The sequence below is a fragment of the Pseudonaja textilis genome, chromosome 18 (genome assembly GCF_049901715.1).
Source record: "Pseudonaja textilis isolate UNSWEBS1 chromosome 18, rPseTex1.2, whole genome shotgun sequence".
Taxonomy (NCBI): domain Eukaryota; kingdom Metazoa; phylum Chordata; class Lepidosauria; order Squamata; family Elapidae; genus Pseudonaja; species Pseudonaja textilis.
In genome coordinates, this window is record NC_142007.1 from 8,104,051 (window position 1) to 8,131,433 (window position 27,383).

Below are 27,383 nucleotides of genomic sequence, written 5' to 3' on the forward strand. Positions count from 1 at the left end.
ACCAGTTGAATTTGAATTTGGACGCTGCAATGGCCATGTGAAAAATGGCCATAAGTCCCCTTTTTCCCCCAGTAGGGTTGTAACTTTGAACAGTAGCAAAGTGAGCCATTGTAAGTTGAGGGCGACCGTAATCACATTCTTAGCTGAAGAGGTTGAAGTGAAGCAAAGGAAAGAGACGGCTTCCAGATCTAAGAGCCAGGAGGAGGAAATGTCACTGATCCCAGATGAGCAGCTGGGCAAATCACATCTATAAAGAAATAAATAGCGTCTTGGAGAAAGTCCGTTTAAAAGGCCAGGAAAAAATTGGATCACATTGCTAAAGATTATAAATGCGTCAATCTTGTTTGGCCGCATCTGCTTTCTACTTTCTACTTCTTCCCCAACCCCCAAAAACTTTAACCTTAGACTGTCTACTATGGACCTCACCCCCTTTCCTAAGAGGTCTGTAGGGGGCCTGCATAAGCGCACCAACCGTGCCTACCGTTCCTGCCCTATTGTTTTATTTTTATTTTTCTTATACGTACCCATTTCATGTATTCATAACTATGTATATATACGTATACCTATTATCTTGTAAGCAATTGACAAATCAAATCAAATAAATAAATAAATAAAATACTTTGGCCACACCCACCAGTAATAGATAGATTAACAGAGTTGGAAGGGACCTTGTGGGTCATCTAGTCCAACCCACCCGCCCAAACAGGAGACCTACACCATTCCTGACAGAGGGTAGTCCAGTCTCTTCTTGAAAGCCTCCAGGGATGAAGCTCCCACAACTTCCAAAGGCAACTTCTGTTCCATGTGTTGATTGTTCTCACTGTCAGAAAGTTTCTCCTTATTTCCAGGTTGAATCTCTCCCTGGTCAGTTTCCATCCATTATTCCTTGTCTGGCCTTCGGGTGCCTTGGAGAATAGCTTGACCCCCTCCTCCTCCTCTCTGTGGCAGCCCCTCAACTATTGGGACATTGCTCTCCTGTCTCCCCTGGTCCTTCTCTTCCCTAGACTAGCCAGACCCAGTTCCTGCAACCGTTCCATTGTATGTTTTAGCCTCCAATCACTCTCTCTCCCTCTCTTTCTCTCCCTCTTTCTTTCTCTCCTTTCTTCCTTCCTTTTTCTTTCTCTCCTCTCTCTCTCCCTTTTTGTTCTCTTTCTTTTTCTCTCACTTTTTTCTTTCTCTCCTTCCTTCCTTTCTCTTTCCTTTTCTTTCACTCCCTCTCCCTTCAAATATTGCTATTCTGTCTCCCCTGGTCCTTCTCTTTACTAGACTAGCCAGGCCCGGTTCCTGCAACCGTTCATTGTATGTTTGAGCCTCCAGTCCCCTCATCATCCTGGTTGCTCTTCTCTGCACTCTTGTTCACATCCTTGTACATTTGTGATCAAGTGTGAATCCGCTTTCCTTAGCTGGATAAATGGAGGGTTATTTTCCCCAAGACAGGAATGCCGTCAGCATAATTCCCTCCACCCCTTGGTGTATCACATCCCGTCACACTCAGAAGATTTTCCATGGGAAAAGTTAAGTGTTTACACCCTCAGTTCTGCAGAAACCCATCATCCTGGAGGTTAATCCAAGCACCTTAGTTTCTGGAATCCTTCTGGTTTGCTTGATAACAAATCAGGAACAGAGAATAAACTAAATAGCAGATATGGGCCTGGCTGGTCTAGGGAAGAGAAGGACCAGGGGAGACAGGAGAGCAGCCTTCCAATATTTGTGGGGCTGCCCCAGAGAGGAGGAGGAAGGGGACAAGCTATTCTCCAAAGCCCCCGAAGGCCAGACAAGGAATTTTCGGACAGGGAGAACAATCAACCCATGGAATAGAAATTGCCTTCCGAGGGTGTGGGAGCTTCATCCCTGGAAGCTTTCATGAAGAGGCTGGTCTGCCCTCTGTCAGGAATGGTGTAGGGTCTCCTGCTTGGGCGGGGTGGGTGGGGGTTAGGCTAGATGACCTACAAGGTCCCTTCCAACTCTGTCAATCTGAATCTATCTAAGAGATCAGCGCACATCCGCCATGGCTTGTTGTTGATGTATCCAAGCAGGCCCGCGTTCCCCAGCCAATCGGATTTTCCGCTCCTAAAACCACCTCCTGCTCCCTCCTACATGGCTGTCTTGCCGAAAACAGATAAAGGGGGATTTTTTAGAGCTTCTTTCACACCTAGGAAGTGTGAAAGCTCTTCCAGACAAGGCCCAAGGAATGTGTGTGTCACGGGTTCCACCAGGACGGTCCCCGCTGGTCAGACACTGCAGAAGGTTGCTTTCCGCCCCACGAAGATCACTTTAAAAGGGAATCTTCTCCTGGCTCCAGTGTCTGAGATCCTTTATCGAGCCAGGGTGACGGAATGTGGGGGTTCATTCTTCAGGCATGAGCTTTGCCGCCCCTTAAAGATATAAAGATAGAGGGCACAGAATCAGCACAACTAATGGGCAGAGGACGGAGGGAGACTGGGGCGCTGGAGAGGATGATGGGTTCAAGGGTTCCTTTCCTGCTGGCCCTGTTCTTTGCAGCTCATCTCCAAGGTCCATCTGGGGCCCAGTCCATCTCTCAGGCAGAACTAGCGGATTTCAAGGTAAGAATCCCCTGGGGTTGGGTCGAACCTGGGACAAGCCTCGGCTAACTTGGACAGAACCTCAAATTGTTGGTGGAGCCTTGCTTGGCAAACCAAGGTCTACAGGCGGCTTCAGAGAGCAGTAGATGGGAAGGGACGTTTCTTGAAACGACATTCCGGTTGGCAGGCACCTTCTAAATTCAATCAGAAAGGACCTTGGAGGTCATCTAGTCCAACCCCCTGCTCTATCAGGACACCCTACACCATTTCAGACAGGGCGCTGTCTTAAAAACCTCCAGTGTTGGAGCACCCCACAACTTCTGGTGGCCGGCTGTTCCACTGGTTAATTGTCCTCCCTGTTAGGAAGTTCCTCCTTCATTCAGGTTGCTTCTCTCCTCACTTGGTTTCCATCCACTGTTGCTTCATGTGCCTTTTGGTGGTTTGGAAAAGAAGTTGACCCCCTCTTCCTTGGGGCAGCTCCCTCAAATATTGGAATACTGCGATCATTTTACCCCTAGTCTTTCTTTTCTCTAGACGGCCCTTTGTTTGTTTTTGTTGTTAGTTGCGAAGTCATGGCCGACCCATCGCAACCCCATGGACAACGTTCCTTCAGGCCTTCCTTTCCTCTACCATCTTCCGGAGTCCCTTTCAGCTCACACCGACTGCTTCAGTGACTCCATCCAGCCACCTCATTCTCCGTCGCCCCCTTCTTCTTCTATTGCCCTCAGTCGTTCCCAGAATTAGGTTCTCCTCCAGGGAGTCCTTCCTTCTCATTAGGTGGCCAAAGTATTTGAGTTTTATTTTACCAGTCTAGAAAAAAGGGAATATTGATCAATAGCAGACAACACACATAGCTATGATCGCTGTGAGGCCTTCAAAACCACGGGGATATTTCCTGGAAGTCTGTGTCCAACCCAGAAAGGATCTACTCAATGGGTTAATCTCTTAACAGGTCACAGAATTGTATAGGATGTGTGTGTGAACTGGTCCAAGATAAAGACACTCTAGCGCAGTTGAGAAAAAGACCACTCAGTCTGATCTTGCCTCGTTTTCCAGTCTTTGCCCATCTTCTCTTGACTCAGCTTGGAGTCTCCAAATCTACCAAAGGTCAGGATTTCTAGTTGTAAATATATTTATTAGATCAAAGCAGACGTACTTATGGGTTCTTCAAACTTGCTCCGGTTCACCAGCAATGAAAATCTGGCGTTGACACCTTGGGTGGAAGCCATTAAGAATATTTCCTTTCCCAAATTACTAGGGTGAAACTGGAGGCTAAAACATACGAAGAACAGTTGCAGGGACTGGAAATGTCTAGTCTAATGTAAAGAAGGAACTAGGGGTGACATGATAGCAGTCTTCCAATATCTCAGGGGCTGCCCCAAAGAAGAGGGGGTCCATATATTCTCCAAAGCCCCAGAAGGCAGGACAAGAAGCAACGGATGGAAACTCATCAAGGAGAGAAGCAACTTAGAACTAAGGAGAAAATTCTTAACAGTGAGGACAATCCATCATTGGAACGGGTTAAGTCCAGAAGTTGTGGCTGCTCCATCACTGGAGGCTTTTAAGAAGAGATTGGACAACCATCTGTCTGAAATGATATAGGGTCTCCTGCACGAGCAGGGGTTGGACTAGAATAGAATAGAATAACAGAGTTGGAAGGGACCTTGGAGGTCTTCCAGTCTGACCCCCTGCCTAGGCAGGAAACCCTACACCACTTCAGACAAAGGGTTATCCAACCTCTTTTTAAAAACTTCCAGTGTTGGAGCATTCATAATTTCTGGAGTCAAGTTGTTCCACTGAAACCTCCAATTGTGATAAACTAAAGAAATCAGCTGAAAAAAAAGTTGAATTTTCACTGCAACTAGCAAATGGTTGAAGACATACCTGGACAGCTCTAACCTTTTTTTTTTCCCCTGACATGCCTGTTCATACCTTAGAGTAGTGGCCCTAATCCTTTGGGCATCCGGGATCGGTTCCGTGGAGGGGGCTTTGCTTGTTTGGGTGCCCCGCTTTCTGGCATGTCGTGGACAGCTGCCAGTCCATGGACTGGGGGTTGCGCACCCCTGCCCCAAAGGGAATACAGACAAAACGCTTCCAAACAGAGACTGAGTTTAGTAGAAGAGTTTGCAAACCACGTTTTTAGTTTCCCCCTTTTGCTCTTAGGATCTTCTGCAGCGGATTGAAAGTCAAGTGGCGTTGCCCAAAAAGGAAGAAATCGAACGAAATCTGGATGAAGCCAACGAGGAACCAGAGGGCGATGCCGCCCAGCTTCTCTCATCCTGGGATGGCGAATACTCAAGACCCTCAAGCGACGGCACCGTTGGCCGCGTCAACTGGCAACCTCCCGAAAGAGCCCCGGCAGCAGCCATGCGGAACAAACTGGGGGTTTTCTTCAACGCCCCCCGCAGGATATCCAGCTGCTTCGGACAACGGCTGGACAGAATAGGGTCGGTGAGCGGACTTGGCTGCCACAGAAGATATGTAAGTTGCAACATGGGGAGGCGTGCAATGTCAGTTCAATTGCTGCAGGAGAATCAGTTCTGCAACTGAAGCTCTTGTTGGCCAGCCAAGTATCCCAGTCATGGTCAAGTGCTCAATGCCAACTCCCAAGAGTTGATGGGCCTATCCTAGGAGAAGATAATGTTCTGACCAAGGCTTATGAAGACACTAACAAACACACGTTAGCCCCAAAACTCTTTTTTCTTTATTTCAACAGCTGTGAATTTTAGTCATTCACAGCCCGTAATGAGTCTCAAACAGTTTGTAAATAATCCCATGGAAGTTTGCCAAAGTCCTTCAGGATAAGTCTGATAAGCACACACTTTTATCTTCCTTGAAATGCTGCCAACGACCAAATTTCCAATTAGTTATACAAGGCCAAATGGAACACAGATTCAACACTGAGCTTCAGGTTTCAAACTGACCAGAATGAACAAAGTTGCTTCCTGCAAAGGTTCCTGTCCCTTTGCTCCTCCTTTAAGTCTTATGGGAGAACCAGTCACCTCCTTACTCCTGAGTTGCCCCTTTTGCCTTAACTGTTCCTTCCTTCTGGCAGCTCTGTGCACAAGTGCACTGGGAATAGGCTCCCCCTGTTCCTCTGCCTCGCTGCTGCCAGACTCTAGAGTCTTTGGGGGCAGCACCCCATTCCCCGATGGCCCTGGCCCCATCTCTGTATCGGATGCAGGATCCTCGTCCGAGTCTTCCCCAGACTCCTGGACTGGCCCTTGTTCCTCCCCACTGTCCGACTCTCCTGCCATCTCCACAGGCTACCAGCGCACCACAGCAGATCAATGGGAGTTAAGAAGCGGTCACAAAATGATGGAAGGTCAACAGGGTGTCAATTAATCTTCTGTAGTCCCTGGTCCTGAAGGTGAGGTGGCTACTGGCGAGATTGAGTGACCAGATCTGGATGGTCAGCTGACAGCAAGAGTGGCCTTGTCCATATTTTTGTCATCTGTCAGAAATGGTGTAGGGTCTCCTGCTTGGGCAGGGTATGTGTGTTGGACTAGATGACCTACAAGGTGCCTTCCAACTCAGTTATTCTGTTAACTATAATTAACAGATATTAAATATTATGATTATTATTATTTGTAGCACCGTTAAAGTAGTATTGATTACATTATTTTCATATAAAGTTTCAGGGTGGGTGGGTGAACAATCTGAAACTCCACAAAGGGGCCAATGAGCAGAATTTTTTTTGCGGGGGAGCAGGTCTAAATGAGCAGAAGAGAGTTATCTTAAAGGTGTTTTGCATTTATATATTTTTAAGTGTTAGGTTTTTATGGGTATCTCTCTTTCCAGATAAATGGGAAATTATAAGGAGGGAGGGAGACCTTGAAAATTAGCTTCGAGAAAGGCAGGAAAAAAAATAGCCAATTTTCTGCTACATGTTTGATGCGATTCTTCATGTGTTTTGATTTCTAAACTGCCTTACTTCTTCCTGTACAATAAACTCAAAATCTTCACAGGAATGCCATTTCCAAACATCAATAGGTAGTCAAGGCAAACCATTTTTTTCTTCTTTTTTACAGAAGTGAAACTGTGTGGAAGAAATCACCTCGTAAGTCATCTTATCCCAAAGGCGTTTTTGTTTCGTTATGGCTAGAAGATTCTTCCTGCCAAGAGCGTGTCCCACTGGAAAAATTTAATACACTGATCCTAGATTATCAGGGTTTTGCTCCAGCTGAAATGTATCCCCACAAGGCAATTTTGAGGTCCAAGCAAGATCACAGAACCTGCAAGCCAACCGTTCTCAGGTCAAGAATAGGAAACAAATCTGACATTTTCCCCTAGTCACGTGAATTTAAATACATAGGTGCTTTTCCCTCCGATCTATGCATTTAATCTCCTGGATGACTTTAAACCAGGAATTCTTAAATTCAGCACCAAGGACAGAGACAGGGCGAGTTCCATCCATTCACAGAGTATTAACATTATCTTACTTTCTTCCCCATAAATAAAACCCACTGAAGTACGAAGGTAAAGAGACTGTGATGAGGAATAATATTGTTTTTCCAAATTGCCCAGGCCAAAGAAAAACCCCTTAAAATGGCTTGTGGCCCCCCAAAAAAACTCTCCTAAATTTTGGGTTCATGGGAAAATTGGAAAGATCCGCATGGTGTCGCCTCATTCTTTAAATTATTAAAGGAATCGATTTTGAGAGGTATTTTTTTCATCTCTTCAAGTTTGAACGGATGCATCAACAAGCATTGTGGAATTGTTGGGATACAGGGAGAAGATATTTAATTAGGGGTTTTATTTAATCTGCACGCAGCAAAGGCTTTGTGGAACACTGGTGTGATTAAATAAACAGGATTTTAATGACCTTTGTGTGTAGTTGTCTTTCTTGTGTGTGTGTGTGTGTTTGTGTAAATGATTTGTGTAACTCAGCATCTCAACTGACTGGGGATTGCAAAAAAAAAAAAATCACTCTAGTTTAAAGTTGTTTGCTGCTCCAGAGATATCAGTGGGATATTTTGCTTCCAAGAAGGGAAAACTTCCAGTTGGCAAAAACTGGGCTCAAACATCTCAAAATGTTTTCAGGTTCAAAGGGGTAACTAAGAGAATATTTCAGAGACAGAACATAAAAACAAGATTATAAAAACAGATGGGCACCTTTCCTGAAAAAACAAACCCTGAAACCAACCACCTTTGCATTAAAAGCTTATTCAGGATGACCCAGCAACTGTGCACACATAAAATAGGAAACTCGGCTATGGTAGTTTTAAATGTGTTTTTTTCCCCTCCATGTGTGGGAATTTAATGCCTTGGGCAAACGCAGGTACGGATTGGTTTGTAATTTAACGCACTGTGCAAATCCACTGTTAGCGAGTTAAGAATGTCTTATGAATGCAACTGTCTCCGTAGGGAAGGGAGAGAAATGTATTCATCGGAGGAAAAACACAGCCGAGTGTGTTAAAAACCTGTTACTGTTGAGAGGTACCTTGATTCACATTAAACGTATGGACCAGTGGGAGGCTCACATTAAAACACCAGAATCCGAAAACATTTAATACAGCACAATTTCTGACTAAAATGGTCCGACTGAAATCAGCATAGGTGAGCCTGATTGGGGTAGATTGCAGGGGGGATACAAAAATATAATTTTATGTCATTTTATTCTACTTTACATATTCATGTATTAAATTATTGCATTTTATCCTATAACTCTGTGATGGCATGCAGAGCCATTGGTGCGGGCACGCAAGCCCAGCCAAATTTACCTACACTGCGCATACCTCCCAGCTGATTTTTGGCCCGTTTGAGGCTGTTTTTGCCCTCCTGGAGGCTCGAGGGAAGCCTCTGCAGCCTTGGGAGGCCGAAAAACGGGCTTCCCTCAAGCCTTTGGGAGGGTGAAAACAGCCTCAAACGGGCCAAAAATCAGCGGGGAGGCACGCACATGTGCAGTGCAAGTGAGAGGGCAGGGGTGTGGCGTGTGCATGTGCAGGGGGGCAGGGCACACTGCATTATGGGTGCTGGCACACACGCACTTTCAGCACACCACAACAAAAAGGTTCGCCATCGTTGCTATAACTATTGTATTTTACCCTACTCTCATTTTAAATTGTGTTTGGAATTTTATTAGTAATATGTATTTGAACCTGTACCTGGATATGGCATATATAGGTTAATCAACAAATATATATTATATATCTATATATATATGAAAGCAAAATACCCTTCACACATCATCACAAAACCTCCAGAACCGCAAAGCCTACAAACTTGAAATTTGGCATGCATGTTCTTCTTGGCTTCTAGGTGCTCACTAAGAAAGGATTTATCGAAATGACCATCAGAGCTTCAGTATTTTCTATATTATTATTAATACGCTCTGATGCTAAGGAGTTCTACTCCCCCTCCCCACCTGAAAAGAAATCTCTTCCAATTCAGGCTCTTTGCTGCCTTCTTCTAAATAAATTCAGGGGGGGAATCTAAATAAAATAAATAAGCACCCTATTACTGTCATCTATGGCTAATATACATGGGAGCTAAAGTCCAACACATCTGCAAAGCAAACTGGGAGACAATTAAAGCGAGCCTGCATGTTCTGAAGCATTCTACCTTTGAATAGCATATCATGGAGACTAAGAGAGGAGGGTTATAACTCCGTTTTTTAAGCATTCCAAGAAGCCTTTTAAATGTCTCCGGGGATGAAAATGCTGGTGTCTGAATATAAAATGAAATAAAAATGCAACAAAATGTAAACCTTGGGGAGGGTAAATCAAGAACGGCGAGAAAGAGTCACAATGACAGAGACAGGGTGGGGACGGGGCCCCAAAGACATAAAGGAGGAATTTTATTGTGGGTTGTTTTTTTAAAGAGAAGGACCATGGCTATAGAATACAAGTGCTCAAACCAAAATTTGAAAAAATATATATACCTAGCACATTCTCTGCCCAGAATGATTTGAAACATTATTAAAAACAAAAATAGTATGCACACAAAATTAGCTCCCCGCGATTCGGTTCACGTTGACGAAGGGGAAGTGCAATTGGAAATCAAAATATTTGTTAAGAGCTTATGAGCTGAAGAAATGTCCCTCCCTTCTCCCTCTGGAATGGATATTAATACTGTTTAAGGGATGAGAGAGCAGAAGAAAACAAAGAGAATTCCTAGACTGCCCCAGCATCCATGAAAATCCCAAGACATGGATTCTGAGCGGCCTATCAACCCAGAACTGAAGTGGGTCTAGCCAAAATTGGCGTGCAAAATGTTAATTAGAGTTTTCTGGGAAGGCGAGAAAACCCTCTTCCATCATTGTAAGTCAGGAGACAATTCTCAACACAATTCGTGGAATGCAGGAGAGATTTAGCGTCATTTTACAGGAATCGCTTTCTCTTTGTTCGATTCTATGATTTTAAGCCGGGACAAATAAGACTGAGAAGTCCTCCCGCATCTTTTTACAAACCTGAAGGGTATCAACTAATTGGAATTTTAACTCTTTGATTATGCACACATTAACACAACCACAGTTGTCATCTGGATTGTGAAGCGAGAACCTGCTAACAAATGGGGCACCTACTTTTGACAATGGACTGTAGTGTCACCTGAATTTTTAGGGCTACCTTACACGGTTTAAATTAAAAAAAAAACATTTTTTATCCCCAGCCTAGAGAGATGCCAACTATTGGGTGAGACAGATGAACGCAGCTGAGAATCCAAGTTTTTTTACCCCCTAAATGAATTGAAGAGGGAAGTTACAACTGGCCAGCAATCATACAAAATGGCAAAAATATTAGCTTGGCATTTTTTTCCCATCCACTTTTAAAGCATTCAAGTAGAATCAAATAAATTATTATTTTCCTCTCTCTCTCTCTCTCTCTCTCTCTCTCTCACACACACACACACACACACACACACACACACACACTCACTCACTCACTCACACGTGAAGTCTGGAATTCTTGAAGCAAAGCAGAACAAAACAAAACTACTTTAGCTTCCTGGGAAAATAAGAATACGGTCTCTTTCCCTAACACAAACACACAGAGACGCAAACGAAATGGCCATTTATAGCCTGCACTTTAGAATCAATTGGCTCAGTACAACCAAGTAAAAAACTAACTAGCCAGGATAATTTTGGTCTTGTGAAAATGCAGGTTGCAACGGGAATGTTGCATGGGCTGATGCCATGAAAGACTGGCCTATGGAGAGTTGGTAACAAGCCTGTTCTAACCAGAAATGGTTATAAAGAGGGCAGGGGAAGGTTAATACCTTGAAAAAGGAAAACGACTTATATTTTTAAGGTCAAGAGCAGGAGGGGGCAAAGGAGGAGCTGCAATCTCATTGGGGTTGAGACGGGAGCAAAGAAATATTAGGAAAGCGGGGAGGGAGGAGATAAAACGGAGTATTCCGGAGAGGTGAACAAAAACAAACCATTCCTGTCGTGAGTAGACAGAACCAGTATTCAAACACTGGGCTTCTGCTCGGCGCCCAGACTACGTCTCTCCAAAACAGGCGGAGATAATCTATTAACGGAAAGTGGAAGGGAAAAAAACAACAACAGCAACACAACTGCACTGGATGGGAGACTTAATTAGCATCGGAGCACATCGAAAACTTTGCCGGTGCAAGAAACGGCTGTGCCCCATTTGCAGTCGAAGCCAGAAAATTGCATTATTTTGTTGCCGATCATGTCAGCGGGCAAATAAGCAAGGAATCGGTTACGGGGGGATTTTTGGGGGCCACCTTGCAATATTTGACTCTTCCAGACTGCAACCAACTGCAGTCCCTTTCCCGCTGGGAACTTGGGGAGGATTTGAGCCGAATTTTGAGTGAATGAGTGCCCCCCCCCCTGCACAGGCATTCCTTTCCTTCAGCAGAGACCCCCTGAGGGAACGGGGGGGGGGGGCAGCTGCATGGATTAAGTCTTCTAACCAGGGGTTGGACAAAAGAGTTGGGCCCAGGTCGGCCTCCCCTTCCAAACGGGTCAAATGGCTGTGCTTTATCAAGGCTCTATCAGCTCTTTTCCCAAGGCTCAATTTCTGCTTTCCCTTGAAAAGAGCTTTATGCAAAGGTTACACACACACACACACACACACACAAAAGCTACAGAGACAGGAGTCTGCCGGAATTGCCGGCACAAGAGCCAGTGGGATGAGGCTCGTTATTAGAAAGACCAAACCGGTCACAGCCGGCTCAAGGTTTTGTGGGAGCCAACCGGCCAGGATGGACAAGCTCTTGAATGCAGCCATCCCGGCCCCTCCGAGATCCATTCTGGTCCTACCTGGGCTGGAAATTACAGTCCTTCTGCAAAAACCAGATTCAGGTGAAGGTAACAAACCAGGAGGGAGGGGAAGGGAGTGCTCTGCAGGGAGGGTCATGCCAGGGCAAGGAAAACGGCCACCCCCTGCAGAGAAACAAAGGCCTTCGGTCTCAGCAATGCACCCACCCCCCGCCCCCACCCCTTCCAGGCAACCTCTGGCTGGGACGACAGAAGTTATTTGGGGACATCCTGCAGGTGGGATTTCGAAGAATCGGGAGAGAACACTCTCCCCAGCCAGAAACAGAGGAAAAACAGGGGGGAAACTGTCAGATAGCAAGACAGGAAGCACCGAGGATGGGATGAGGAAGGGGAAAGGGTGTGTGTGTGTGTGTGTGTGGATCAGCCAAGCCGGAAAACAGCATGCAAAAAAAGGGCCTGTTAGGGGTTGGAGAAGAACCTCACCAAAGACCGGTTTGGTCCCGCCAGGCAATATATTCCTCCCCCCGCCCCAAAATGTCTTGGTTCCTTCTGCATCTTCAGAATCACTTGGCAATGAATTGTCTGTTGTGTCATATATTTTTTGTTTTTTTGGAAAAAAAAGGAACTGGGGGGGCTCAGTTGGAAGCTGGGCACCCGAAGGAGGCGATTGTGTTCGAAACCCGGTCCAGCAGTTCCCCTGTTCTAGCAACAGCAGCTCCGACGCTTTAACGCCCGCCAACCCCCTTCTGGATCCCCACTCTCGCAAACTTTCGGGGGGGGATCCGGAGGACCGAGGCTCGATCTGAAACCTTTCCCGGAGCAGGAGATTTTGCTTGGTTGCCGGTGGGGGGTGTTGATCCCAAAAGAGACGTCAGGACGGAGAGAGAAGGGTGCGAAGAGCAGAAAGCCAAAAGGCCCCAGTCGGAAAATCGTTGTGGTTGGGTTGCTGTTAGTGTCGTTGTCCTGTTTCAATCTTACCAAATGCCTTAATTAAACCGAGACGTAGGTAGCTAAGTTTGAAGTTGAAGAGAATGGTGTCCCCAACTGGCCCAAAAGAGGGAAGTCTGCATGATTTGCAAAAACCTTCAGCAAGGTAAAAGAGGAAGAATGAGATTCTTTCTCTCTCTCTCTGGAATAAGGTAAAGATGGAATCCTTTCGAGTAACCGAAAGGGCAACCGAGAAGCCCTGTGATGATCGGATCCAAACCCCACAGGGAAGCGCATGGCTGCTAGAACAAGGACAGCCAGTGCTCAAGATCTCCCACGCATTATGCCTTTCCCCCCCCCCCACCGCCACCCCAGCCTAAAGGATGTACAGTTTACGGCTCCAAAAGAGGACAACGATGATGGGCTTGTTTGGTTGACCTAAAGTGCAGCATGATGGGCCCAGGAATCCCTAGGAGGAGCGGGGTGGGGGGGGGGGTTTGTCTCAGGAGGTGGAAGAAGCGGGAGACGAGGTTAGATGGTGTGGTAATGCTGGCGCAGCCTGGCCTGGAGGAATTCGTGGGTCAAGTTGTGTCGAGTAATAATGCCCACAATCTGGAAGAGGGGGAGAGAGAGAGAGAGAAAAAAAAAAGGCAAGTGAATTTGTGAAGCGTGAAAGCAAAAAAAACGGCAGAAGGGCCAGAGTGTCGGCGTTTCTAAAATCAGGCTGGGGATGTTTTATCAGCATGCAGGAAGCTTACTCAACTGCCTTCTGGTTTCACCCCGTCCCACTTCAAACGGTGCTCCCTCCGCAGCTCCGGACGGTATTCCTTTCCCAACAACCTTTCCTAAATTAGTGAGGCAGGTGATTTGTCTGAATTCGGCCCAGAGGGGATGGCAGCCCTGCTCCGTAAGCTCTACCCTCAGGAATGAGACAAGGGAACCTGAACCCATGGAATTGGCGCAAGAAACCCACATTCCAAGCAGGAAAATACTTCCCCTGGATACTCCGGATACGCTTCTCCCTCAAGAAAATAAAGTTATTTTGAAATTTCAAAGCCTGATCCTCCCTCAAACTAAAGCAGAGCCGGAAGGGAAGGAGGGAAACGAATTTTGCAGTCCGACAATGTTCCTTCCATCTTAGAATCTGCCCTTAATATTAGTTTCCCCCTCTGAGGAAAGACTCTAAAGCAGGGGTGGCAACTTGAAGGCTCGTGGGCTTCAATTTGGCTGGGGAATTCTGGGAGCTGAAATCCAGGACCCTTAAAAGTTGCTCTCAAGTTGCCTTTGCAGCAAGTTGAAGGAGTGGTCCCAGGAACCGACCCACAGTTACAAGCATTTCTTCCTAGGCTTCCTGAGAGCTTCAGCACCATTTGTGGGCCTGCAGCGACATCTAGTGGTGAAACCTCAAACTTTCACCTTGGCTCAACTTTAAGCAGATCGGTTCAGAAAAGAGGGGACGTTTTCTCCAAAGACTCCGCAGACAAACTCACCTCCCCGACGGCATTCACCACCGGCAAGTGCCTCAGCCCCATCGTCCGGAAGAGATTGAAGACTTGGGAGATGTGAGCATTAGGCGAGATGGTGAAGGGAGAAGGGTTCATGTAAGGCGTGACGTCCTGTTGGGGAGAAAAAAAACCTTGAGCTTCAATTCAAATTTTTATTAGTTTATCAAAATATAAAATATAGAAATGCAAAGATAAGACAAAACGTTTTTCTTTTTCTTGTCTCCTTTTCCCTACCTTTTTTCTCTCTCCTATTTTCCCTTTATTTTTTAAAAAGCCCGTGGCTTTCACAGAGGAATTTATTTAGTTGAACAAAATGCCCCAAAGTCTGCATCCATTTGTCCTCTGTAGCCAGTTCTGAACAGGCAACCGCCAAAAACCAACACAGAAACATGGAAAACAGTCTAGAAAAATCCCAAGATATGCAGAAGTGCCTTTTCTAGGAAACAAGATAGAAGCTACAGCAACTGCAAGGAGAAGGAAGGCCTTACCACAATCATGCGCGGATTCAGGAGTGTGAGATCTAAGTCATGGATGTCTGGGTAGCGGGGGTAATCTTCTGACATATCTGCATACGAGAGACGAGGTTGACTGGTACTCTAGGAAAGGGTGAAACAAGAAGAAATAAAGACACCACTTCTCTAACACGCTAAAAAAGGTCCTAATAGGGTTTTTGGTTGGGGAAAAAAAAAAACCTAATTGGGGCATTAATGCAAGAATCTCTCCTATCCCAGAAAACTCTGATGGATTATCATCTATTCAGACAGCCTGGTCACTTCTTAGTTGGAACTCACTGATTGATTCTCTGCGTAGCAGATTCCTCGGACAAGTAAAGTGACCAGCTGTGAGCGCAGGATCAGGCCGTGGAAAGTCAGAGGTCGGAAGCGTTCCTCCATCGTCCACTCCTCACTGGGAGACTGGTCTGGATACAGGTTGGGATACGGTGTGTACCTGGAAGGAACATACAACTTCATTATGGATGGATGAATGGTGAAATGGAAGGATTGAAGGAAGAAAAGATAGAATGGATGGATGGATGGAAGGAAGACTGACAGAGATGTGATGGAAGGAGAGGTGGGGTGGATGGATGCAATTAGTAGATGGATGCATGGATGGATAATTCAATGGAAGGACTGAAGGAAAGGGAGATAGATGGATGTAATGGAAGGAAGGAAGGAAGGTGATGGAAGGGGAGGTGGGATGGATGGATGGAAGGAAAGAATGTGACAGAAGGGGAGGTGGGATGGATGGAAGGAAGATGGAGATGGGATGGAAGGGAGGGATAGAGGGAGGAAGGAGAGATGTGACTGAGGGGAGGTGGGATGGATGGATGAAATGGAAGGGGAGACAGGATGGATGGAAAAGAAAGAAGGAAGGAAGGAAGAAAGGAAGGAAGGAAGGAAGGAGAAGAAGGAAGGAAGAAGAGAAAGGAAGTGATGTAATGGAAGGGGAGATGGGATGGATGGATAGATGTAATGGAAGGGGAGACAGGATGGATGGATGGAAAGAAGGAAGGAAGGGAAGGGATATGATGGAAGGAGAGGTGGGATGGGTGGATGGGTTGCGTTTATCCGTTTCTGAGGCACGTCCACATTTGCTCCTTACACAGTCAAGGAAGGGCTTCAAGGCCACTGAAGCAAGTCAGGCTCCATGAAAGACCCATCCCAAATCAGCTGATCTTGAAGTGCCAAACTCTTTTGATGTTTAAGACGGAAACTACTAATCCTGCCGGCTGGATGCGGTGGCCTCTCCGCTCAGGGTTTTGCACACCTCCGCGTTTCCAGGGCTTTAGTACTTTCAGGTAGGGAAAACTCCCCCTCCCCCTTCCCCCCGCTCACTTCCGTTCCAACATCTGCTGCAGCATGTCCTCTGTCTCTGGAGGCTCCTCGGCCGCGTTGTGGTCATCGCACACGTTTCTCAATTCGCTGGAGGGATACGACTTCATGGACTGGCTACGTTTACGCTGCTCGGCCGCCCGGGTGAGGATGCTGGACTTCTGGAACAGGGAAAGCGGGAGACCATCTACCCAGGGTTCATTTCGGGGGAGCTTCCAGGATTATTTCATTCAAGGCAGCCCTCAGAAGCAAAAACAAGATTCACCTGACTATACTAAACACGCTGCGGCCATTTTAATTCCCGGTGAGCCTAAAAAAAGATAAAAACTACCCTGTAGTTGCTCTGGACAACCATGTCCTTGTTCTGGAACAGCACAGAGGGGGGGATTTATTCTTAGATTTTTCTAGAGAATTCTTTTTTTTCAATTTCTCCGTTGAGCCTGTAGATCTGATATCCCCTCAGAACACTTACCTTTCAAGCTTGGAATATCAATTCAAGCAAGCCACTGATGAAATCCTGCTTTGCTTTGAGGTTTTAATAGGCAACATTCATGCACAACTGACCAAATTCTTTAGAACTGGGACATCCCAAAAGCTGGTTAATTCCCCTTAGTTCAGAGGTGTCAAACTCAAGGCCCGCGGGTTGGATACGGCCCACGGGGTGCTTAGTTCTGGCCTGTGGGCAGCCCTGAAAACAGCAAAGGTGTCAGCGTTCCGACTGTCCAACTCCAAACCAATAAACTCCGAGACAAACAGTCCCTCAAAGTTCCATTTTATTAGAGTTGTCATATTGGCACACCTGGGAAAACCCAAATCTGAAAGTTCCAGGTTTTCCCTCCCCCAAAGAAATGCAAAGATCCATCCCCTGCTGCACCCACCAGGCCATCACGAGGCCCAATCAAATCTTCGTCCCAACGGGAGACATTCCTCCCAATCACTCCCCTCCAGGTGCGGGGCGACATGTCCTTAACTCTCTGAGAAAGAGTGTTGTTTTGCCTAATATTCTACCCCATTATGAAACCCCCCCTCCCAATTTCCCAGGCACTGAATGTGGCAGCCTTGAAGCTTCCAAGGCTGATGAAAGGACCCCCCCCCCCATTTTCGCTGGCAGAGGGCTGAAGGAGGCTGTCACAACCAAAACCGGGAAGGGGCCGCGTGCGGGGGTCCCCGGGCTCCGCTTTCGCTGGCAGAGGGCTAGCAAAACAAACTAAAAGCAAAACAAAACAAAAGGAGAAACGTTTCTCCTTTTTCATTGGAGCATCCAAGAAGGGTCAGGAAAGGAGAAAGAGAAAGAGGAGAAAAAGGAAAGATGGAAAGAGAGCAAGGGAGGAAAAAATGAAAGATGGGAAGGAAGAAGGAAGGAGAAGGAAGGAAGGAAGATTATAATGAGAGGGACGGAGGGTCTGAGGGAAGTCCTGCCTTTGCACCTGGCCAGCACAGGTGCCCCCCAACACCAGTGGCGTTGAGCTGGCCACGCCCACCCCGAGGTCAAACACACGGATGCAGCCCTCAATGAAATAAGAGTTCGACACCCCTGCCCTAGTTAAGTCTCCTAAGCTCACGAAATCAGTGCATACTAACACACACAGTGCACAAAACTGAAAACCCTGGTGCTTTCAAAGCTGAGCCACGGAGTCGACCCTCAGTATTTGCCGCGGTTTCTTCCCCAGAGGAACAAGGAAGCCGCCGACCAACAACTCACCTTGAATTTAATATTGTTGCTGATGAGCTGGTCCCACTTCATGAATTCTTTCTCGTAGGCCCGGTTCTCCGTCACCACCGGGAAGGCATGATGGACCGTGGTGCGGAGAATGCTGACCAGGGACTGGATGCGGGTGTGCGGGTAGACGTACATCAGGTTGGGCTCCATGACGTCGCTCGCTCTGAGCCTTTGGGCGACAGAAAAGGTGGGATGAGATCAAAAGCGGGCTTCGGAAGCGAGCCAGGCCGCTTTGGAGTCCAAGCTGGCCGAGGTTCCCAGCCTTAAGATCGGCCGACATTACTTGTCCAACTCCGCTCTGACTTCCCACTCCAGCAGGGGGACCCCACGCAAGGCCACGTAGATGTCGTAAATCCCTCTGTTGAAAAGGTCACCCGTCCACTTGGCCACCTGCAAACAGGAAGGGGGAACAGGCGAGAGTTGGTTCTTTCTCATCGTACCCTATGACTATACTCTACTTACTATAGAACCCTATGACTATAGAACCCTATGAGTATCATTAAGTGTTGGATCTGATGATTCTTGACTCTTGATGAATGTATCTTTTATGTACACTGAGAGGATTTGCACCAAGACAAATTCCTTGTGTGTCCAATCACACTTGGCCAATGAAGCATTCTATTCTATTCTATCCTATTGTATTCTATTATTCTCCTCTCCTCCTATTCTATTTCCTATTCTATTATTTCCTATTCTATTCTATTCTATTCTATTCTATTCTATTCTATTCTATTCTATTCTATTCTATTCTATTCTATTCTATTCTACTCTACCCTACCCTACCCTACCCTATCCTCTCTTTCCTTCTATTCCCGATGGCCCTCTGGAGTCTCCACCTTGCCAAATTCTCATCTGGACTGAAGAAGTGACTTGGATGAGTAACGAAACATCTCCATTTTAATCAACTTTGGTCCAGTTGCCCTGAGTTAACCTTTCAAGATACTTTTGCCCTGGATGATTGAACCTTCATTTTCATGTTGCTTTTCATTTTTTTTTTTTTGGGGAAGCCTGTAGTCTGTATGGCAAGAGTCGGTTCATTCAACGACCTTTATGACTACCCAAGAACAGAATAAACAGAGCTGGAAGGGACCTTGCAGGTCTTCGAGTCCAACCCCCTGCCTAGACAGGAGCCCCTATCCCAGGGCTGTCAAACTTGATTTCATGGAGGGACACATCAGGGTTGTGCTTGACCTTGGGGGGTGGCCAGCATATTACTTTCGAAAGAAAGAAAGAAAGAAAGAAAGAAAGAAAGAAAGAAAGAAAGAAAGAAAGAAAGAAAGAAAGAAAGAAAGAAAGAAAGAAAGAGGGAAGGATGGGAGAAAGCAAGGGAGGGAAGGGAAAAAGGAAGAGGAAGGGAGGGAGGAGGGAAGGGAGAAAGAAAGAGAAAGAAAGGAGAAAAAAAAAGAAGAAAGAAAAGAAAGAAAGAAAGAAAGAAAGAAGAGAAAGAGGGTGCCAGCATTCAAAGAAAGAAAGAAAGAAAGAAAGAAAGAAAGAAAGAAAGAAAGAAAGAAAGAAAGAAAGAAAGGAAAAAGAAAGAAAAAAGAAAGAAGGGAGGGAGGAGGAAGGAGAAAGAAAGAAAGAAAGAAAGAAAGAAAGAAAGAAAGAAAGAAAGAAAGAAAGAAAGAAAGAAAGAAAGAAAGAAAGACGGGGAAGGAAAAAGAAAGAAAAAGAAGGGAAGGGAAAGGAAAGTGAATGAGATATGGATGGATGGATGGATGGATAGATGGAGGGAGGGAGAGGAAAAAAGGACCACAAACCCTGGCACTAGACGCAGCTTCAGTGGATGCTTTGAAACAGCACAGCAATCCAGGGTTGGAAGGGACCTCGGAGGCCATCTAGTCTAACCCCCTTGCTCCAAAAGCATCGTTAAAGTGAGTTTCTCTCTTTTGACCCACCCAGTCCCATGACCAGATAGCCACGCTCACCAAACCACACCCAGAGAACCGGCAGTGTAAAAAAAAAAAGTATTTATTTATTAAAATTGGAATCCCCACCCCTGTCGTCGCCCCGCCCCAGGACTCACCATCAGGGTGATCATGATGGGCAGCCCGTAGGTGATCTCGTTGGTGGACTCGATCAGGATAACGGTCAGGCTGATGGTCATGCGGACCACCCCGCCCAGGAAGGCAGCCGCTCCGATCAACGCAAAGGTGCCGGAGTAGACGTGATCCAGACCAATGTAGCTGGGAGGGAGGGAAGCACGAGCATTATTAACGGGGAGGGTCTTCGGAGCCAAGGAGGGTGGGGGGCAGCGAGGGCTTAAGGCTGTGTCCCCCAAGGGGCGGAGGGGGGGGGAAGCAAACCCCACGAAAGCCGAAGAGGAGGGCACCTTTCCAGGAGGTTGGCCACCAGGCGTCCGTAAGAGGCCCCGCAGAGCAGCGACGGGACAAAAAGGCCGCTCGGCACAGAAATCCCGTAAGTCCAGCAGGAGAGCAAGAAGTAGAGGAAGAAGAAGAGAGAGAGGGTGACAGGGCTGAAAGTACCTGGAAAACAGGAAGAGGGAAGCGGGGAAAGGGGGTTTAAGCAGCAGCCGGAGGGGAAAAAAGGAAAAAAAAGCCAAGCCCACCCTGTACCTCAATGCTGAAAACAGCCTGGACGGCATTGGGCCGGGTAATTGCAGGGAGCATCTCGGCCCGATTATTCTGGCTGGCGGGGGTCCAGGAGGAAGGCCTGCTCTGCTCTGGATCCTGCTCTCTGGGACACCTTACCCACCCCCCACCCCCTCGATGGGAGGTCAGCCCCAACCCTCCTATCCTTTCTTAAGGGGCTGCGCCAGTTGGCTTGGGGTCCCCGGTGGGGGGACCAGCACAATGGGGGGGGGGGGTGGAGCAGCGGGTCTCCAAACATGGCAACTTTAAGACTTGCGGACTTCAACTCCCAGAATTCTCCAGCCAGCATAGCTGGAGTTGAAGTCCACAAGTCTTAAAAGTCCACAAGTCTTAAAGTTGCCAAGTTTGGAGACCTCTGGGGTTGAGTGATAATGGATCCCGCTTCCACCCCCACTCCACCCCCGCCTCCCCTCGTGTCTTTGGTTTTAATGTCTGATTTTAACTTTAGGTAACTGTAAGCTGCCCAGAGTGCCCAATAAGATAGAATCACACTAGAATAGAATTAGAATAGAATAGAATACAGAATAGAATTAAATATAGAATTAGAATAGAATAGAATTAGAACAGAATTAGAATAGATTATAGAACAGAATAGAATAGAACTAGAACAGAATATAGAATAGAATTAGAATAGAGTAAGAATTAGAACAGAATAGAATAAGAATTAGAATAGAGTAAGAATTAGAATAGAATAGAATAGAATTTTTTTATTGGCCAAGTGTGATTGGACACCCAAGGAATTTGTCTTGGTGCAAATGCTCTCAGTATGCATAAAAGAAAAGATATATTCCTCAAGAGTCAATTCATAAATCATACGTTTGTATGTATGTACTTATGTATCGTGTTCCCCTGAAAAGAAGACCCAATCTTATTTTATTTTCGGCCCCAAAATCAACACCGGGCTTTATTTTCGGGGGATGTCTTGCCTGCTTACCTTAGGCCTCCCATGCCCTGACACCTATTGTGCGGTTGCCTGACATCTTCTGTGGCCGCTCGCAGCTAGGCACCGCGTGACTCACTGCACTGGTCATAGCCACTGGTGGCAGAAAGCCGTGAGGTTCACTGCGTCATTGCAGCTGCTCGCAGGGCACCGCGTGATGTGGTGTGTTGTTGCGCGCAGGAGCGGCTGCACCAGCACGATGAGCCTCGCCGCATCCTGGGTGTGGGAGGCCTGGCTGTGGCGGTCCTAAGGTAAGCGGGTACGGGGTGCAGGGGGCAGCTCCACCCCCACCCGTGCACTAGCTTGATTTTTAAGCCTGCACCTCACCCCACTTCATACAACCAGAGGGTGGGTGGGGCTTAACTAGGGGCTCATTTTTGGGATAGGGCTTATATTAGATGCAGGTGTGAAAATCGGGCTAGGGCTTGTTTTCAGGATAGGTCAAATTTGGGGGGGAAACACAATATGTACGTATAAATCAATAGATCAGTTTGCAGGTAGTTTAGGCCAGCAAAATTAGACTTATGATAGCACTGGTTCAAACCAGGGGTGGGATCCTACCAGTTCGCACCTATTCATTGGAACCGGTTGTTAACATTCTAAGCAGTTTGGAGAACCGGTTGTTAGAAGAAATTACTGGGCTAATCCTGTAAGGAAGGCAGGAAGGAAACATTCTGGTGTTGCTTACAGAAACTGCCTCTCTGTTAACCCTTATTACATTCTTGGCAGGACTAGACTTCCTGTCTCAGGAACTTCTCTGGAGTGTTTTTTTCCCCTCCTTTGCTGGTACTTTGCTTGTGTGGAGTGACCATTCAAAGTTACAGTGGCACTGAAAAAAGTGACTTATGACCATTTTTCACATTTACGACTGTTGCAACATCCCCACAGTCATGAGATGCCAGATGAGGAGATGCGTGTCTTGATGTGAGGGATGTTGAGTTGGACACGCCCACCCAGTCACATGACCACCAAGCCACACCCACCAACTAAGCCATGCCACAGAACTGGTTGTTAAAAAATTTGAATCCCACCCCTGGTTCAAACCCAGTACAAACATAGGTATGGGTGGAAGTTTATTAATTCTATGATAAATTCAACCAACGGCTTCTCTTTTCCACCATAATCTCCCAGCCAATAGGGTGATCCAAATGGATCTCCCTGAAGGAAATAAATATTAAGTTACTCTTTTATAATAGAATTAGAAATATTAAGTGCATTATTAAGCTGTGTTGTCTTTGTTGCCGTACCCTAATCACAAAGTATGTCCATTTAAACAAAATGTGCTTGGATAGTTGCAGGCTTCTTAGAAAACAGGAACATCCACCCAGGCAAGGCCACTGGCAATAAACCAGACACATAGGATAGGGACATCCGCCCAAGGCCAAGCTACAAGTAAACAAGATAAGGTGTCCGGTGCCGAGGAAGAAACGGTCAAGCTGACCCTTTACCTTATGGTAATATGACTAAGAGATAATAAGGGGAGTGGGGGGGCTTCTTAGGCACGGCGTGCATTGTGTAGGGTGTATAAAATGTTATTGTTTGACCATTAGATCTTGCTCTTCTTGTACCCAATCCACTTTGGAAGGGACTTGAAGGCCCATTTGCAAACACTTATTTTCTTTAATAAACCTTCGAATTGTGAACCAGACCTGTCTCTCTGCATCTAGTCCCACAGAAGCAGGGAAGGAGGACTTAAAACCTGCGCAATTTCCTCTTGTTTTCACACTACTTTCAAACGCGAGAATTTTAGATGCTGTTGGCCACCTTGGAGAATTTATGGACTCCCTGAAGTTGGTTAAAAATGCACCTCCCTCAAGCCATGAATTCCAAGACCATGAAAACCCCAGCTCCCTGAATTTCATCTCAAATTAGACTCCTCCAAATTTCTAACCGGGACCCTCTGAAGCAGCGGTCACCAACCGGGGAGACGGGGACCACTGGTGGTCCGTGAAAAAATTTTGGTGGCCTGCAGAGAAATGCCCCCCACCCAAAGCAATTAATCTAGGCCGCATGGGAACACAAGGCTGCGCAGCCCACATGGCCAACCCACCCTTCGGCCGAGCGCAAACCTTACTTTGAGTAGAGCCACGCGAGCTGGAACTGGAAGGTAGGACCAGCGGCGGGGGAGGGAAATCCGCCCTGGGTGGCTTGCTGACGTTGGGTGGGAAAGTCGGTCCCATATTCCAGAGCCGCAGGAGTCACAGGAATGCTTGAATTAACCCTTTGGTCATCCCGGAGCAGCTGCTCCAGTCCGTGGCCGGCCGGTGCACCCGGGTGGAGGAGCAGCTGCTCCGGGATGACCAAAGGGCCAGTCCTGTGACTACTGTGGCTCTGGAATATGGGACCGACTTTCCTACCAACGTCAGCAAGCCCCCGTCAGTCAAAATTCATATTAGTGGTCCACAGGGTTTAAATTTATAAGCTTGGTGGGCCTTGAGGTCCAAAAGGTTGGAGACCTCTGCTCTGGAGCCCCTGCCCAATCCACCGAGGAAGGCAAGCATAAAAACGGAGATAATAGCCTGTTCTTTTCCTCGCAGCTCCGGAACGAGCAGAGATGGATCCGGCACTCACCCTCCTGATGAAACAGTTGTAAGATGGCCGACTCTTGCGGGTTGAAGAACAGGGTCGCCATGTCGTTGTAAGTATTATTATGACAGAAGAACGTCTTGATGCTTGAATTAACCTCCTCCGACGAAGAATCCTTGACAGAAACAAGCAGCCGCATTTGAACTCCGGTTCCAAAATCATGTCAGGCATCCCTCAAAATTTACCTCTCAAGGCCCCCGAAGGGCTGCAACCTTTCAAGATGGCGCCTTCACACTTGGGACGCAGTTCTGCCAGAGGGCCTGGGGACTCCAGAGTGAGATGGAGCCCCTGAAATGGTTGGCATGAATGTGTGCTGTCACCAGGGTGGGTGATTATTTTCCTAATTTATTATAATACCCGTGCTTCAAAACGAAACTTGTGGTGGGGCTTCGTTTTGGGGAGGAAAATAATGGGGGGGGAATTCTGCCTCTGCCTACCAGCATCCATCCATATTCATCTGGCTAGCGTCCTGTCAGGGCTGTTTGGAAACTGAAGCAGCATTTGCTGTGTGAGCAAGGAGACAGCAAGGAGCCTGGGCATGGCTTAGCTCAACCGTTCTGTACTAAAGCTGCTTGGTGCTCTGAAACAGAAACTCCTCTGCTTGTGTTTTGTGCATTTGGAAGAGATTTCTTTCCAGGTGGGGAGGGGGAGCAGAACTCCTTGGCACCAGAGCAAGTTATTAATAATAATATAGAAAATGCTAATGACTCTGATGGTCATTTCATAAAGTCCTTTGTTAGGGAGCCAAGAGGAATATACGCGCCCAATTTCAAGTTTATAGGCTTTACGGTTCTGGAGATTTTGTGATGATGCATGTAGTGGTCTTTCGCTTTTATATATATATATAGATAGATAGATAGATTTTATTATCTTTCTTTTTATTTCTTTTACATGGTTTGAATATTCATGTCCGCCACCTTGTGTCACCAAGTGTGAGCAGGCGGCAAGATAAATTTTCTAAAATAAATCAAATGAATAAGTAAAACCGTGTCAAGGAAGGTTGCTAAATTCACTTAGCAAACGTCTCTCTTAGTAAAAGACACATTGGGCTTGACTGTGGTCGTAAGGCGAGGACTTCCTCTATCTATCCTCTAAAAGGGAGTCCCCCCGCCCCCCCAAGACTTGTCCTGGGGCTCTACAACCGTTTACCTGGCAACCTTCAAAATGGAAGGAAGGGTTTAAAAAGGATTTTAAAAACCCCAGAGGTGACCCTGAGATAACACTTCCATCTTTTGAGGCGCATAAGCATGAAACGTTCCCCGCTCACCTGCAGGCTGAAGGAGGAGCTGTTGTCCCCGTGGTCAGCGGAAGAGAGTGGCCGGCATTCCCCGAGAAGCATCGAAGCAACAAATATCACAAGTGTGGTTGTCAGACACACCAAAAGGCTCTCCAGGACTCTGCAAGCAACACAAAGCACAAGAGAACCACGCTGATGTCCTGGAAAAAGGGTTTGGGGTTTTTTCGTTTTTTAACTATTATCATCTGGCAGACGGTACAGAATAATAAAAACAAGGACAGAAAGGCTGAAAAACGGCTTCTATCCCAGGGCAGGAGCTCTTTTCAATTCTACTGCCTAGTGCAGTGTTGGTGCGGTGTCGGGAGTTTTCGGTTCAATGTATGGAATGCGATGGATGTGTGTTTGCGTTTTATTTTTATAGTTATATAATGTACACTGAAGATGGAATTTAATTTCGTTGTTAAGTGAATCACTGCATTTGTTAAGTTAGTCCACCCGGTTGTTAAGTAAATCTGGCTTGCCCCTCGACTTGATTTGTCAGAAGGTCGCAAAAGGGGACACAGCAACAGTCATAAATATGGAACCAGTTGCCGAGCGCCTGAATTTCGATCACGTGATCAGAGGGAGGCGACAAAGGTTGCAGCTGTGAAAAACGGTCCTAAGTCACTTTTTCCCCTGCCGTTGTAACCTTGAGCAGTCATTAAATGAACTGTTGTAAGTCGAGGACTGACTGTACTGGTGATTTTTCTCCTCATTGTTGTGGTCCGCCAGCAGCCGGTGCAGACGGCAGTGGAATCGGACAGTGGGGAAGAACGAAGACCAGTCCGGGAATCTGGGGCGGACTCGGACCAGGGTCCTGCGTCCGATGCAGAGATGGGACCAGGACCATCTGGGAGTTACGTGCTGACTGGAGCCTCCAGGGTCTGGCAGCAGCGAGGCAGAGGAACCAGGGGAGCCTTTCCCAGTGTGCGTATGCAGAGAGCTGCTAGAAGGCAAGAGCAGCTAAGACAAAAGGGGCGACTTGGGAGTAAGGCTTGGAGGTGATTGCCCCTCCCCTAAAGTATAAAGGACAGGCAAAGGTAGAGAAACCTTTGCAGGAAGCGAAGTCTTTCATTCAGTTTGGATTCAACCTTGAAGCTGTGTGTGGACTTTGTACTTCGGTTGTTTTTTTTATAATTCATTTGGCAGCCATTCAAAGGAGAGAAAGGTGGGTGCTTATCTCGGGGGACTGTTTGGGACTCATTACGGGCTGGGAATGAACGTAATTCCCAGTGTTGAAATAAAACAGGAATTGTTTTAACTGAGCGTGTGCTTAATTATGGTTTCGGAAGCCTTGGTCAGAACCCTCATGGAGCCCAAGGCAACATGGGAATAGTGTCCCTCACACTTGCCCACAGGTCTCCCTGCATACAAAAAACGAAGTACAGGTATCCTCGACTTACAACCACCTGTTCAATTGAACATTCAAAGTTACAATGATGCTGAAAAACATGACATGGCCGTTTTTCACACTTATAACCCCATGGGATCAAAATTCAGACGCTTGGCAACTACAGCTGCAGCGTCCTGGAGTCACCCGATCCCCTTTTGCGACCTTCTGACAAGCAAAGTCCATGGGGAAGCCAGATTCCCTTAACAACCACATTACTAACGTAAGGATTGTAGTGATTCGATTAATGTCCGGGGCAAGCAAGCCATAAAATGGGACAAAGCTCACTTAACTGTCTTCTCTTAACAACAGAAAGTTGGGCGGCTCAGTTGTGGTTGTAAGCTGAGGACTGCCTACACAGCCCCTTCCTTTTCACCCACAGCAGGTGTCACTCCAACACAACCTGGCACTCCAACCACAGCTACTGTCACAAATGTGCCTGCCTTCTCCTGCTTTACAACGATTAAAGCAGAATAACGAAGTTGGAAGGGACCTTGGAGGTCTTCTAGTCCAGCCCCCTGCCTAGGCAGGAAACCCTACACCACTTCAGACAAATGGTTGTCCAACCTCTTGTTAAAAACTTCCAGTGTTGGAGCATTCACAACTTCTAGATGCAAGTTGTTCCACTGGTTAATTGTTCTAACTATCAGGAAATTCCTCCTTGGTTCTAAGTTGCTTCTCTCCCTGATTAGTTTCCACCCATTTATTGCTTCTTGTCCTGCCTTCTCAGGGGCTTTGGGGAATAGCTTGACTCCCTCTTCTTTGGGGCAGCCCCTGAGATGTTGGAAGACTTGCTATCCTGTCTCCCCTAGTCTTCCTTTTCATCAGATTAGACAAAACCCAATTCCAGCAGCTGTTACAAGCAAAA

General features: G+C 46.8%; 2 protein-coding genes across 2 annotated transcripts in view; one reads left to right on the forward strand and one right to left on the reverse strand.

Annotated features, from left to right (window-relative positions):
* The window catches only part of LOC148124493 (G protein-coupled receptor family C group 6 member A-like), a 393,462-nt gene that overhangs the window by 179,587 nt on the left and 186,492 nt on the right, over positions 1-27,383 (forward strand). The window lies entirely within an intron of this gene.
* The window catches only part of CLCN6 (Cl-/H+ antiporter 6), a 36,709-nt gene continuing 18,655 nt past the window's right edge, over positions 9,330-27,383 (reverse strand). Inside the window, exons 13-23 of the mRNA XM_026721203.2 lie at positions 25,117-25,246; positions 23,835-23,964; positions 20,044-20,197; positions 19,738-19,897; positions 17,998-18,104; positions 17,697-17,883; positions 15,998-16,155; positions 14,954-15,110; positions 14,651-14,758; positions 14,148-14,273; positions 9,330-13,269 (exon numbers count right to left, since the gene is read on the reverse strand). Of these exons, the coding sequence (XP_026576988.1) occupies positions 13,189-13,269; positions 14,148-14,273; positions 14,651-14,758; positions 14,954-15,110; positions 15,998-16,155; positions 17,697-17,883; positions 17,998-18,104; positions 19,738-19,897; positions 20,044-20,197; positions 23,835-23,964; positions 25,117-25,246 (1,498 nt within the window). The 3' untranslated portion in view covers positions 9,330-13,188. The remainder of the gene's footprint in view (positions 13,270-14,147; positions 14,274-14,650; positions 14,759-14,953; positions 15,111-15,997; positions 16,156-17,696; positions 17,884-17,997; positions 18,105-19,737; positions 19,898-20,043; positions 20,198-23,834; positions 23,965-25,116; positions 25,247-27,383) is intronic.